This window comes from Orbicella franksi, chromosome 11, assembly GCF_964199315.1.
Source record: "Orbicella franksi chromosome 11, jaOrbFran1.1, whole genome shotgun sequence".
NCBI classification, from domain to species: Eukaryota; Metazoa; Cnidaria; class Anthozoa; order Scleractinia; family Merulinidae; genus Orbicella; species Orbicella franksi.
Window position 1 is genome coordinate 21,317,601 of NC_138155.1, and position 14,145 is coordinate 21,331,745.

Consider the following 14,145-nt stretch of genomic DNA (forward strand, 5'->3'; position numbering starts at 1 on the left):
TTAAGTTGTTTGAAGTCTTTGCATGACACCTAAGTAAAATGTTTAAGAATTTATACCTTTCACATTAATTCTTGGGAGTTAACTTGTTAAACACTATTTTGTTTTGTAGGAGTAGCAACTCGGGTGTGTGACAAAGACGATGGCTGGCAGAAACCAAGCTTACTGGAATGTGCTTCGAACTCGTTCTTAGCATTACAGGGAAGGGTGAGTGTCTGCATTTCTACGAGTGGCTGTAATTTCTTTGGCTTTAGTTTTATGAGAGCTTGTTTTTATTTGCCTCTCAGCTTGCTGAGAAGGAAACGAAGGCAACAACAACCTCTAAATGAGCTCTCAATTTATCTTACGCTAGAAATATGTCAGAGATTTAAAGCCCCAAAATTACAAACTTATGACGTAGCTCGTCAAAAATCTGTCTTGTGTCGTGATTGGTTGTTATTTGCGTGCGGAAATCTGTCACCTAGCAACAACCAATCAGAACACTTCACCGATCTTTAAGCATAGGTCATCAGTATCCATTTTTTGGGGTCGAAAATCATTCGTGTCACGAGAGCGGGAAGAAAACTGAACGGTTGAAGAAATATAGCTGTCGACTCCGTTTACAGCGTTCTGCGCTAAAAAACGAAACTGCGAAAACAACAATTTTTTTCCTTGTCGATAATCTTTCTTTTTGGCGTATTTTTTTCTCCTTTTGCTCAACAAACGTAGAGATTCCAACATGTTGCTGGGTAGTTTTGTTATAGCTATAGCCATTGCGACGGCGCTGTATAATTTGTGCCAATTATCGCTGTTGAAGTATACGCCTTGTAGGAGTTGGTTCCATCAATTCTTCTTTCCCACACCCCCCGCCTTAAAACGTGTGTTTTAAGAAAGGCAGCAACGTGGTTAGCAATCTACACTGGACGCCACAACAGAAGTTATCAAAAACTACAGAACTGACAACAAAATTCAGTGTCCACATCCCTCGGAGTTATTCCCGTCCTGCAGCCGCCGGGCTAGTCCCACCTTTCCCCCTGTCGGTCAAATACCCGCTGGCAGACCACCTTTAAATAACTGGCGAGTCTTTTTTTCAGTTGAAAAATCTAACATCTGGCGTTGTAAACTGGGAGCCTGATTTTGCCATTGGCTTAGCGCGGAGGTTAGATCTTGCTATAACGTTTTCACCGCGTCTCTACGCAAAGGACATCGACATTGCCTTGAAGATTATCACAACGCTGTTTGATTACGAGAGCAAGCAGAACTCCAGCACACTCGTCTCGGCCAGGACAAAGGAGTTTGCAAAGGTAAGAAAATGGAAGTCATGTAACCCACTGTTTTCAGTGCCCCGGAGATATCAACATTGAAATTGTAGAAACGTGTTGAGAATCCCAACTTGTGAGAGACTGACCAGTTGGCTATTTATGAAGCGCGAAGGAATTGAATTCGGGACCACCAAACTCATATCCATCAAGTGGCAGGGCTCAAGAGGATTAGAACTCGGGACCTGGGGATTACATGAATCCAGCGCCTTAAGCGCCACGCCGTCTCCGCTAAATACGAATACGAAATAACGATTTGTCGCCGAATACGGCAACAAATTTGTCTCACAACACATGAAGCTATTTTTGCGATGTAACAAGCTACAGTACTTCAAAATTGAAGGAAACCATAAAATGATAAACGTCTTGGGCCGAAATCCTCAAAGAAGTGTAAGTAAATAAATAAAAGAGAAAGAAAGAAGAATATTGAGGTTGGGGAAGTTTGGGACGAACTACGAAAGACGAAGTTCAAGAAACTTTGCATGGTATTTGATGTGTTTTTGCTTCGTCATAGTTTTGTTTTGTTTGTTTTCGCAGATTCTTCTTCTGTCCGCCAGTATGCTGTTTAGCTCAGACAACAAAGATGTTTGGGATGTTGTTCAACAAGTAAGAAAAGAATATGACAATATTCTTGTTTTGTTTTTCCCGGTTGTTTAAGCGGAGTATATCCAAAAATGGCAAGAGCATGAATTTAGAGCATGCCTTTTGGGCCAACATTATCGTAAGATTGAAAAGCAAAGAGTATATTAGAAAATGCAACATCAGCATTAATTTACAGCTCACCTTTTAGACAAACTTGATTGTAAAATTGAATGTCAAGAGATTAAATTTCATTCTTTACAGCATTCCCAAACAAATTGTATCACATGATGCTATTGCTCAATACCTTTCATTTGAATGGTCGCACACTAGAGTTTCTTCAAAGTCTTTTAAGTTAGAGCTACAGTCATGCAAGCAAACAGGAATTGCAGCGAGGTCCGTTATAAAAGAACAGGACGGATTATTGGAGAGGGATGTTAAACACATCTCCATTTACGGTTTTGAAACCTCAGGATTTTATTTTTCTTTGAAATTCCACAGCACTCTGCTGGTACTGCCGATCTTCTAGAACAGATGGAAAACTTCAGCGGCAACTTAGCCAGGAGTCTGCCATACTTAAAGAGAGATTCTCACCGGTACAGACGTTCCACCGAGAACATCTTGCCACCTTACACGATTATCACACCCAACATAGGTGAGAAAAATAATCTATCTCTGTTTTGACTGGAGTTTATTAGGAATCTCAAACCTTAGAGAGTTTAAGTAACTATCACGGCGACGCCGAGGACAACGTCGATTAAAAAATGAACTTGTATTTTACCTACGAATCTCGCGATACTCTAAAGTCATTTAGTTAGTTTCTCTGTCGAAACTCTCTCGAAACTGAATTTATAAAATAACTGAGCTACTACGCGCGCTCTCATTGGTCGATAGGTGTGTTTAGATGAGAGTACGGAAACACGGTTGTGACGTTTTAGATTCGCGCGTATTTTTGAGAATTATTTCATAAAAGCAATAGAGTACTTTTTCCATGTTTACATAGCCTCATCTAAACACTCGGGGGTTGAGAGAATTCTCGAAAGTTACGCAAACCCGAGACTGCGTCTCGGGTTTGCATAACTGTCTCGAATTTCCCAACCCTCCTCGTGTTTAGATGAGGCTATGTAGGGAAAAAGCTGGATGGAAGAACTGGAGTGAGGTACAAATCGCAGCGGCTGACAGAGCTGGTTGGCGGGATTGTGTTGAGGACTTATGTGCCACATGGCACGAAGAAGATAGGTAACAGGTAACATGTAAACACGGAAAAAGTATTCTATTGCTTAAATGGAACATAGCGATAAAATTGAAATAGAACGTTTTGGCTCGTTCATATCCCCCGCGCTTCATATTTGCTTGCCATCTCGACGAACTGAAGACAAACTGGAGGGTTTGTGGAAAGACTTTAACTAATCTCCGTTATGTCTTTTTTTTTCCAGTTATGGAGCTGCATCCAATTTTTGTCAAAGGATTTTCAGGATTGTCTTACCCAGCAAAAACTGACCTTTACAGTGACGCTCCGCACAAGATCTGGCGCAATATATCCAACAGAATCGACCTTCCCATTAATTTCTTCCAAGGCGTGAAAGGTACGTTTGGGGTATGAGAGGGTGTTATTTGCGATGTCGAATGTTCTCGCTCTTATAGATCATGGGAAAAATTGGTGGGTGGGGGGGGGGGGGGGGGGGATACTTGTTTTGCCAAAAAAGGAGGACTGTAGGATGATTCTAATGGAACGAACGATCCGGGCTCCAGCCGTGGCCTGGTGAGTTTTGGATAAAGCGCTCTCACAGTTCCTCTCCACTGGAGGGTCCTAATGAACTGTCGAGACAACCTATCAAAATCACGAGGAAGAAAGGAGGGTTGATAACTTGCGATGGATGGACTATCGAGACAAGCTTTTCTTTGCTAATCCGCATTGTGAGCGAGAAATACAAACAAACAGATTATTTTTTCAGATACGCAAAACCCATGGTGTTTCCTGCAGGGAACTTATTCTAAAACATCCCACGCCAATATCTCCTTGACAATAAAGAGACTCATCGATGTTGGATAGTCTTGATGTTAACGACAATTTTATTGACTTCTTCTTCAGATATAGAAAATAACATTGGAGTCGGTTTCATGATAATAAAGAACATTGGAGACTTGTTGCCCAAGTCGTACGCTGCAAAAATCAGGTTAGCTTAGTTCAGTTCTGGCAGTCTCTCTGTCACGCAACGCCACGCTCCCGAGAGCGTAGTGTAGCGGGACAGAGAGAGGGTTGTTTTCATTTTCCATTTTTACTCTAATCTAATTCTGTTGTTCATTTTTCACCAACTGTTTTTTTTAGCGACTCCAAATACAACGTGGAAGTCAGCTCTGACGTCATTTCTGTCAAGTTACCACAAATGGACAACGTGCCTTTAACAAATCCAATACGCATCGCTTTTGCCAACAGATTGGTAAGTTATAACCAGGTAACAGGTTTTTGCACGCATGCATAAATTACGGAAGATTGCTAAAATGGAACTTATTCTTGGAACAAACATTAAAAGAAATTTCTCACGCTCGGAACTGCAAGACTTGAAATAGAACGTACTTTGTGTTTATCAAATTAAACGCTTTTTTTTTTTTTTTCATTTGCAGGTTAATCGTTCTTCTTACATCTGTGTGCATTGGAACTATTCAGTCCCGTGAGTATAATCTTAAACAACTGTGAGCTTTTGTGACGTTTCATTGTCTGAGTTCCTGGCTTAAAAACTCAGGCCCCGTTCACACTACACCGGAGAAGTTTGAAAACGGCGTTTTCACTCTGAAAACGTATCAATTGTTTTCCGTGCAGACCTTGCCGGGGAAATTGAAAACGCAACCATAACTGGTCATTTTGGATTTGTGTTTGAGGATAACTCGGTCAGGGAAATCACGTGATTATCGTGTCGCCATCGTTTTCGAAAAGCTCCGTTTTCAAAATGTTTTCCGTTCACACTAAAACGCAAAGCCGGCGTTTTTAAATTCCTCCCATTTGAAAAGCGTGTCTTCCTGACGGATCATTGTGGACGCTGGACCCAACTGATTATGTTTTTACGTCACTGCAGAAACACACGTGGGGGTGGATGGTCAAGCGACGGCTGTGAATTGGAGACATCCAACTTGACACACACTGTCTGCTCATGCGCACACTTGACGGCGTTTGCTGTGTTGTCTGATTTGAATCTTCAGGTATGATTGAATGTAGTTTATATATCTATATTGCCTTTTACTCGCAGGATGGTGAGAAGGTGTGGTATAATAATCGTTTTGGATAAACTAATGTTTGACAGTCCCTAGCGTAGTGTGGTTTCGTTCGGTGGAAACCACCAGAAAGGAGCGATCATTCTGAGTTGGATTGAGAGGAAATGGCGAACTCCACGCCTTCTTGCAGTCCGCGTAACGCACTTTGATTTCTTGAGAGAGAATTTAAGACTGTTTGGAACTTTTTTTTTTTTTTTTTTGACTGGCTAAACCTGTAAAACCGCCGCTACCCATATCGCTCCCTCTGCATCACTGTTATGAACGCGCCCACCCAAAAAGAATCCACAAATATCATTCCTTCACTCTTCCCGCTGCAAATTATTTTTTTGTCAGAGAGAAAAATTTGTCTGCATCCTAACACGAAGGTGTTTTCTTTCTTTTATTGCAGTATCCTGAACAAGCTGCCTTCGCTATGCGGCTGGTTACTTATATTGGCATTGCAGTCTCTCTTGCCTTGCTACTCGCAGCGTTTATCCTATTTTTATGCCTAAGGTAAGTTGCTTCTTGGCTGTTAATTTCATTCCTGTTTCAGTCCCCGTCCCTCTTGTGTGCGATTCGATATGGAAAATCCAATTCTGAAGGCGTTTGCTCCGCAGAGTTCCGCGCAGTTCTAATTGGCTTTTCCTTACGCGCCAAAACTCGTTGCCATGCGACAGCCAATCAAAGACGTTGCAGGGATTCCTTCAGAGCTATGTCAATGCCATATAATTTTTCGCTTCGAATCTCACACTTCTCCTACGGTTGAATCGAGCGAGTTAAGCAGATGGCTGTTTTGGCTAGTGCGATGAGTTTGGTGTACCAGACCAGTGCTTAGAAAAGGACTGCAGTAAGCTCCTTCATCTTAGTGGCTCAATGTTTTGTCTTCACAGAAAACTGAAGAGTAACTCTGTGACCATCCACAAGAACTTGATCGTGGCTATTTTCATTGCGGAGTTGACCTTCCTTATGGGAATAAACCGGACTGGAGATCAGGTAAATGCGTTGTTAAAGCAACTTTATTTTCGGTTTCGTTCTATAATTTTCTTTTTCACAGATGTGAATATGCAGTGAATCAGGGTGATAAGTCCTAAAGAGAAACCTTTGATCTAACTTCGGTTGTATTTTGTTTTTTGCAGAGAATCTGCAAGCTGATCGCCATTGTGCTGCACTACTTCTTCAGCGCATCTTTTTCGTGGATGTTCGTCGAAGGACTGCACATGTATCGCAGGCTCAGAGAAAAGAGAAACATAGACACTGGCAAAATGTCCTTCTATTACTTCATGGGGTGGGGTAAGTCACGACAGTGTCTTAACGCGTTGAGGTGTCACCATACTGTGTTGGTATCGACTTGGCATTCAATACGATGTTATATCTAATGGAGGAAAGAGGAGAGATAAGACTTAAGTCTTTTCAAATTTAAGTTGAGAAATGTTTTGGGAAATGAAGCTATTTGTACGTTTAATAGGTTGATCTGTTTTGTTTTGTTTTTTTGTTTGTTTTCAGGATGTCCTGCAATTGTAGTGGGAATTTCTGCTGGTCTGGCGAGCGAAGGTTACGGCAATAAGAGATTGTAAGTCAGCTATTTTACATGCTTATGTCACGTTTATTTTTCTTTTTTTTTTCCTTAGAGAAGTGCTTATGAATCATTCAGCTATGTAAAGTTTCTGAGAACGATGCCATGGTGATTCATAAAGCACTTCTCACTTATATGAGCAAAAAAATATTACTTCAAAAAATTAATGTGTTAACAAGCTGTATTTTGAAGTCGAGTTTTATCATTTCTTTCAGTTGTTGGATGTCGACGGACGGAACTCTCATCTGGACTTTCACTATCCCGATCATTATAGTTGTAACAGTAAGTTATCATAGAGCTAAAACTGATCTCGGTTTTTCAGTTTCGTGTCGTAAAACCAAGAGCAATCGCAACGTCAACACCACAATGAACCAATGGGAACATGAGGCAAATATAGGTAACTGGTACCAAGCGCGGGAAAATGTGTGTGACCAAGCCGCGGTTGGTTTTTGTTTGCATGTGATTGGTTGAGCTGGTACATCGTAACACCACAATGAACCAATGGGAACTCAAAGCAAATACACGTAACTGGTGCAAGCGCGAGAAAACTACAGTGCGAACAAGTCGCAGCTGGTTTTGGTTAGCGTATGAATGGTTGAGCTGGGGTGGGTTTTTTTCTTTTCATTTGAATCACGGAGTGGAGTAAAGCAAAATAAAGCAAGTTTGAATCATTGTTGACACTCAGTTGCAAACCGCTTTTGTTTGGCTAGCAATAAAATAAAATGACTTGCAAGGTTTGTTACGATTGACCAAAACTGAGGTGCATGTCAATACTCACAGGTTTAGGAAATTGTCTCATTGGGAATCGTATACTTGGACAACATTTGATTTCATGCCATCCTGACGAGTTTGAAACTCGGAAAATTCGAGTTTGATGGTCGTGATAATTCTTTTCTCACCTCGAACTTCGCGATAATCCAATGTGCAGTTTGAGGGTGGGAAGTAACGAATGATTTCATTGTGTTTGTGAGTGACGTGTGCCTCGACTACAACGAAGTGTCCGCTTATGGGAGGGGCTGTTAGCGAAGGGTCACTCGTGACTACCAAGTAAGAGCTCTTGTACAAAGAGAGTTGTTTCAGTGCCTAACTTCTAAGATACCTGACTTAAAGAGTTTTACCAAAGTTAATAGCGAAAAATGGTTAAGAAATCTGGCAAAGTTCTTTGTTGTATGTTTTTGTTGGCTATTTTGGGGTTGATCCTGCACAAACCTTGAAAAATACAGAGTGGTTTTGTGTGCTCATACAACTAACCAAGAGAAGCATTGCGATTGTGCAATGCATGCATAGTCAATGAGCATAAAACAAAAGATGTGCAGGGTCAAGGACCTTCCAACATAAATCTTAGCTTGTTTGTTTGCTTCTTTGATGTTTACCGGGCTTCTTAACCATTTCCCTCTATTAACTATAATACGACAATACTTGAGAACTTGTTTGAAATCTATTTTGCATTCATTCTCACCGTGAGGGGATTGCGATACATTTGTATTATTTATTTATTGTTTTAATCTTTATTTATTTGGTTGTTCAGTTTTTGTTTTGTTCTGTCATTTCAGCTCAATACACTAGTGTTTATCATGGCGTTGTTCATGTCACTCACAAAGCAAACCAGAAAGAGACGTCGACATCGTCACCATCATCACCATGACGACGAACATTCCAGCCTTACGTAAGATGTCACGTTATGTCACTACCGCATTATGCTTAGAAAACAAATGTCCATATTTGCACAGTTCAGTTCTTTCCTTTCCATATGAGAATTTCGGGCTTGTTTGTTGTTCGGTGTCAATTTTCGCGGGTAAGGAACGAAACTGAAACAAAACAAAACAAAACAAAACAGCAATTACAACAACAACAACAACAACAAAATGATTTAGCTTCAATACAGCACTATGCTACTGCACGTAACTTACATCGTGTTACACGATGCATGCATGGTTTCTTATTGTAAATTGCCAGCATCTTATGGCATTTGTGACCAAAATTCGTGTTTCTCTCAGAGTTATGCGAGGAAATAGGAATCGTTTTCCTCTAGAGGCTGATTTGCACGGTGCAATGTTTGCCTCGAATGTCGCATGCCACAAAATGCTTACCGCCGAATCGTTTTGCCTAGGTCGAACCTACCTTGAACTCGCATGCAATTGTCATGTCCATAGTCGTGCGGGTGAAAATTAAAGGCCCGAGTCTTGAAGCCTGTGAGCAGCAACCTACTCTCGTCGGGGGAAAAAACTTCTGGCGGAAGCTGGGCCCCTCTTATTTTTCTTGAGGAGCACGAGTGGCTGTACACGGGCTAAAATGGTTTCTCGGGAAAGTTTCACTTGACAATCACAAGAGAAAATCGTAATGTGCAGATCGGCCTGGGTTACAGTGGAATTCTAACCGGAGTTTGGAACAGCTGTGAGAGAGTGTTTTGAAGCTCACTGCATGGTATTTTGTTGTTTTCAGTGCTGGGTTATGGGCTACTGCGGGACTTCTCCCTCTGATTGGAGTTTCGTTTGCGTTCGCTATTTTGTTGGTGAATCAAGACTTGGAGATGTTCCATTATGTATTCGCAGCCTTCTGCTTCTCTCAGGTATACGTCTTTGTCTTTAATACTAAACTATAAAGGAACAAGGATGGTTAAGGATGGAGAAGTTTAACGCGGGCCCTTGAAAAATTTAGGCTAAACTTTTCAAGATGCGCGAACTGTGACGTAGCTCCTTTAAACATTTCTTTCATAGCCTCTTAGAGGATTCTAAACTAAATAAATGGCTTCACATTTTTTGCCTAGGTAAGTACCTCCGTTTGCCTGTTGCTAGCTACGGCCGTGTTATCTATAAGCAAAATTATTCTTGGTAATGATATGACAATGTCGAACAATACATGACAAATGGGAGGACACCATGCCAGTGTGCTATGTCGTACAATCGTAAGAAAATTATAGTCTTCGAAGCCTAGTGGCTCAGAGGGCAGGAATATCTCTACGGTACTCCCCTTGGATGGGATGTTAGTCCATCGTACCTCCCCCTCGGGAATTAGGTCGATGTAGCTCTAGCAAGTAGCTCAAGAGAAAATCAAAATGAACCCAAGCCAGGCTGAAATCTCGATCCCTCGATGTTCGTCCTCTATGTTGGACGCGGTGTTGTTGCGAATTTCTCACTATTTTTTCTTTGTTCTTGTTTTGCAGGGCCTGTTTATATTAGTGTTTTATTTACTCTTGGACAAGACGGTGAGAAATTCATTCATCACGCATTATTTACTAAAATCAAATAAACCGGCGAGAAGTATTGGTTTAGTTCCTGTAATGTTAATGTCTATTTATTTATGCAATTCTTTAGGTACGCAAGGAATTCAAGAATGTGTACATGCGCTGGAAGACTAAGGACAAGACATACGGGATACAGAAACCCGCCCAGCACTTTGTAAGTTGGCTTTCTATGGTGTCTCCCCTCTTTCCCTGATATTTACCTCGCCTACACTTCCACCTCCCCGACATGGCACACAATTCTGCTTCCACACACTTGTCGAGTTTCCTTCTCCACTTTCACCAACCTTCCCTGCTATAATGGTAACCCTTTGGCACTTCATACCGTCCCTTCCCTCATTCCTCGCACTGTCTCATTCTCCCACTCCTGTGTTATTTCTCCCTTCTAAACTTTCTTGTCCTCGCTTTCCACCCTTCCTAGGCCATACTGTCATCGTCATTACCTTCCTCACTTGTATCCCTTTCAGACTTGATTCGTTCCTCCTTCCCTCCTTTTCCACTCTCTCCCAGGTCTATCCCCGATACCTGCCTTATTTTCACCCCTCTTAAACTTCCATCCCATTTCTTTGTCTCTTTTTTAAACCATCCATGGCCATACTTTTATCGTCTTTCTTACAAATTCATCCTTCTCTCTTCCGCACTCTCGTGCTTCCCGCTTCCACTTTTCACCCTTCATTGTCCTCTTTTCCGCCCTTCCTGGTTTCTTCCTTCATTTGCTTACTTTTTCATCCCTTTTCTTTATCCCTTTCTCTATGTCTTATTCTCACCCCTCCACAGATTACTCCGATTCATTCCCCTCCCTTCTTCAGATCCCTTCTTTTTCAGTGTCACATTATAATTTCCCTTCTCCACTTTCTCGCCTCATTCCAGGCAAGCCAACTCCCTCACTTCTTTTACCCTTCAATTTTGATTTCTGCAAATTTAAAACGTTTTGTTCCACTTCAGAAACGTTCCTACCACCCTGGCGAGATGGCGCCGCTCCGTAGCCCCTACGACTTCGACGACGAAGGTAACGCGACCAGCACCTCTACCACAGAGCCATCTAGCAGTGGGTTCCGCAGCAGTGTTACAAGTCGCTTCACCACCACTGATGCCAGCGAGACGTTAGGCGATGAAGACAGCAGTGTCCCAGGTGCGTGATTGAAATATTAATTCTCTTTTCTAATTACTATACATTTCTTTGAATGTGAGTGTGGAGAATTTGGTGGTAGATCAAAATTCTTATAATCTCTCAGTACTGTTGTTTAGGGAAGCTGTTCGTCTACGCTCAACTAGTTTGAACGACCTCTAGTAATAGTCTTCTCCTGTTCTTGTTCTTTTGTTTTTAGATGGCGTATTACCGAAGGCCAAATATCCAGATAATCCTGAACTTGGTAAGATTTTCAGTCAGCATGCTGACTTGTCAAGTTGTCTTTTAATCACGTTTATTCCTACATTGTACATATTGGCAAAGTAAGCCTTAACTGTACTTTTATGCGGGAATGCTCTTCAGATTTCAACTTTTGAATTTTCCTTATTACTTCTTCCTCAGAACTGGCAAGAAAAATGTGGGAGCAAACAGACAAGTCAGGTAAAACTTGAAAACAGTGTTAGTGCTGTTGTTCATTTGCTCGTTTTTCGTTTCTTCGTTCTTTCGTTTGTTCGTTTGTTCGTTTGTTCGTCTGTTCGTCTGTTCGTCTGTTCGTCTGTTCGTCTGTTCGTCTGTTCGTCTGTTCGTCTGTTCGTCTGTTCGTCTGTTCGTCTGTTCGTCTGTTCGTCTGTTCGTCTGTTCGTCTGTTCGTTTGTTCGTTTGTTCGCTTGTTCGTTTGTTCGTTTGTTCGTTTGTTCCTTGGTTCGTTGGTTCGTTGGTTCGTTGGTTCGTCCGTGCGTTGGTTCGTCCGTACGTACGTTCGTTCGTTCGTTCGTTCGTTCGTTCGTTCGTTTGTTCGTCCGTGCGTTTGTTTATTCGTTCGTTCTTTCATCCATGACCTTCGTATTTGTTTTTTTTTATAGAGGTGAGCACGACTCAGCCAGAATCTTCATCTGAGGAGGAAGAAGAGCGGCCATCTTCACCTGGCATTCCTTCAGATTCATCCGATTCTGATGACGAACAAGGTACTTTTCAATATTCCTTGCTCTTAGTCTGTTTGTTTTTGTCTTCTTTCGTTACACTAACGACAACCTGTATAAATAGTTTCCATTTCTCAATTTGTCGTTGAGTGTTCGGTCGACGCCATCGTTCCTAAGAACCCTTTCGAGCCCCCAGTCTTACTGCTAAGAGGTTACCTAGCAACTGGCAGGTCGCCTGAGCTTCCATGGCAACTAGTGAAATATACATTTTGCGTCGTTCCTTTCATTATAATTTTCTTATTACAGGTTTCTATAATTTTCTAATAGTTTCCCCCTTCTTTTTATTCTTAGCTCCGAGTGAAAATGGATGGCCAAAGGGTAAAACTCCAAAGAAGAAACGGAGAAAAGGTTTGCGATAGGGGATAACTTGTTGTGTATATTGTCAAATCCAAACTTTGTTAACAGAGTTCATCTCGCTAGCTAGAAACAGCAGCAATCTCAAAACGCTTTATGATTTTATTAGTTGCTACTAGCCTTCATAGAAAAACCTTGGAATTAAACTTAGGATACTGGAATTCAAAAATCCTCAGACCCTTTTTTTTAGCAGCGTTTACGCTTCACTGCAAGCGACAAATCTTGTCTCTAGTTCTCCGTGCTGAAGGTCATATACACTGTAGTTCTGTCTCGGTCACGAGGAAGTCCGTAGAAACTCCACGAATTTTGTCAGCGTAATTCTGTGCGCACTCTACAATTGTGCTACATCAGGGGAGCACAAGAGACTCAACTAGAAGCCTGTCAATTTCCTTTCAAGTCGTAATTTGGAAACACGCGTCTTTCATCAGATATTTGCATTTCGTATATTGACCTTTTGTAGCCGCTCTCATGTGTTGAATGTGAAGGAATCCATTTCCTTACTCCGTCAATATTCTTGTGTTCACAGCTCCTTTTTACGCTTCGGACGGACCCATGCACAGCACACCAATGGGTAAGTTTGTTTAGCTAGAAAAGTTCTCTTAGCCTGACGTTCCTTGGCCAGCTTCTGAGGCTAGTGAGCGAGAATGTTGCGCAAGTTCTAACGAGCACAAGCCATTAGACATGTGTTCTGTACATTCGACAGGTTAAACCACACCTTATTTCGAGAAGTTAACGCTGGAAGCTATAAAGGTACTTCAAGATGTAGGGAAGGGGACGAGAGGAAGGGGTAGAAGGAGAAAGGAAGGAGACGAGAGGAAGGGGCAGAAGGAGGGGGGACTGACGGTGATCTCCCTATTCGAACTAGACATATTCGACCTTTGTTTCGTCCTCACCTTTCCTTTTTGAGCAAGAAAAGGAAATGGTCCATCTGTACTCCCCACCCCCCAACTCTTGACCACCTTTAAGTTTTGATCATCGTGGCCATCCGTGTCCATGGTGGCTCCTTACATTCATTACTAACCTCTCAACTCATTCTGTTGCGCAGAAACGACCCCAGAGGAGGAGCCTCCCAGGGAACCCGAAGGGGACTCGGATTCTTCTGACACCGGAGACGAAGAAATACCCACACTCGAGCGCAAGAAGGACCATCCCTCGTTCAAAGCTGTCCCCGAGATCATACGAGACAAGGGTGTGTCCGGCTCGGCTGCCACCTCAGACACCCCGTCTGTAGATAGCAGTTTGAAGAAGAAACCTTTGAAGTCTGCACTGAAGAAACCCAAGAATCCTATTCCTATTCCTGTTATGGAAGAGCACATTGACGATGATTCACCTGATAAAGCACTCAGGTAAGTCTTAAAGGACTTGTCTTTTCACTGCAAGTAGCACAACTGAGCATAACACGCCACAAGTAGTCTCTTCTTGGCGTTCAGTTAGTTGGGGCGCAGCGCGAAAAAACGGCGGCGAGAGAGGCTTGGTGCGAGGAGCAAGGAACGTTGGTGTTTCAGTGGTAGTTGTTTCTTGAACATTGTAAAGCAAACAATCCAAGTCCATTATGCAAAATGTCGAGAAAGCTAAAACCAACTTGTGCGGCATAATAAACGGCTGCACCAGAAAAAAGTAATACTCGATAGCGTAAATTTGAATGGTCACTCACTAGAGTTTCATCCACACGTTTGAAAAATAGAACCACCTGGTACGGCAAAATAAACAGTACTGCATGAAAGTACTTTTTGATAGCTTTCATT

General features: G+C 42.1%; 1 protein-coding gene across 1 annotated transcript in view; it reads left to right on the forward strand.

The window, feature by feature from the left end:
* The window catches only part of LOC145460177 (cadherin EGF LAG seven-pass G-type receptor 1-like), a 37,115-nt gene that overhangs the window by 16,231 nt on the left and 6,739 nt on the right, over positions 1-14,145 (forward strand). Inside the window, exons 12-36 of the mRNA XM_081444912.1 lie at positions 110-204; positions 1,071-1,280; positions 1,833-1,901; positions 2,376-2,529; positions 3,311-3,460; positions 3,967-4,051; positions 4,204-4,315; positions 4,500-4,546; positions 4,949-5,072; positions 5,533-5,636; positions 6,014-6,116; positions 6,260-6,413; positions 6,627-6,693; positions 6,912-6,978; positions 8,250-8,362; positions 9,139-9,265; positions 9,860-9,901; positions 10,011-10,094; positions 10,883-11,069; positions 11,266-11,310; positions 11,469-11,507; positions 11,930-12,031; positions 12,338-12,394; positions 12,927-12,971; positions 13,446-13,746. Of these exons, the coding sequence (XP_081301038.1) occupies positions 110-204; positions 1,071-1,280; positions 1,833-1,901; positions 2,376-2,529; positions 3,311-3,460; positions 3,967-4,051; positions 4,204-4,315; positions 4,500-4,546; positions 4,949-5,072; positions 5,533-5,636; positions 6,014-6,116; positions 6,260-6,413; positions 6,627-6,693; positions 6,912-6,978; positions 8,250-8,362; positions 9,139-9,265; positions 9,860-9,901; positions 10,011-10,094; positions 10,883-11,069; positions 11,266-11,310; positions 11,469-11,507; positions 11,930-12,031; positions 12,338-12,394; positions 12,927-12,971; positions 13,446-13,746 (2,683 nt within the window). The remainder of the gene's footprint in view (positions 1-109; positions 205-1,070; positions 1,281-1,832; positions 1,902-2,375; positions 2,530-3,310; positions 3,461-3,966; positions 4,052-4,203; positions 4,316-4,499; positions 4,547-4,948; positions 5,073-5,532; positions 5,637-6,013; positions 6,117-6,259; positions 6,414-6,626; positions 6,694-6,911; positions 6,979-8,249; positions 8,363-9,138; positions 9,266-9,859; positions 9,902-10,010; positions 10,095-10,882; positions 11,070-11,265; positions 11,311-11,468; positions 11,508-11,929; positions 12,032-12,337; positions 12,395-12,926; positions 12,972-13,445; positions 13,747-14,145) is intronic.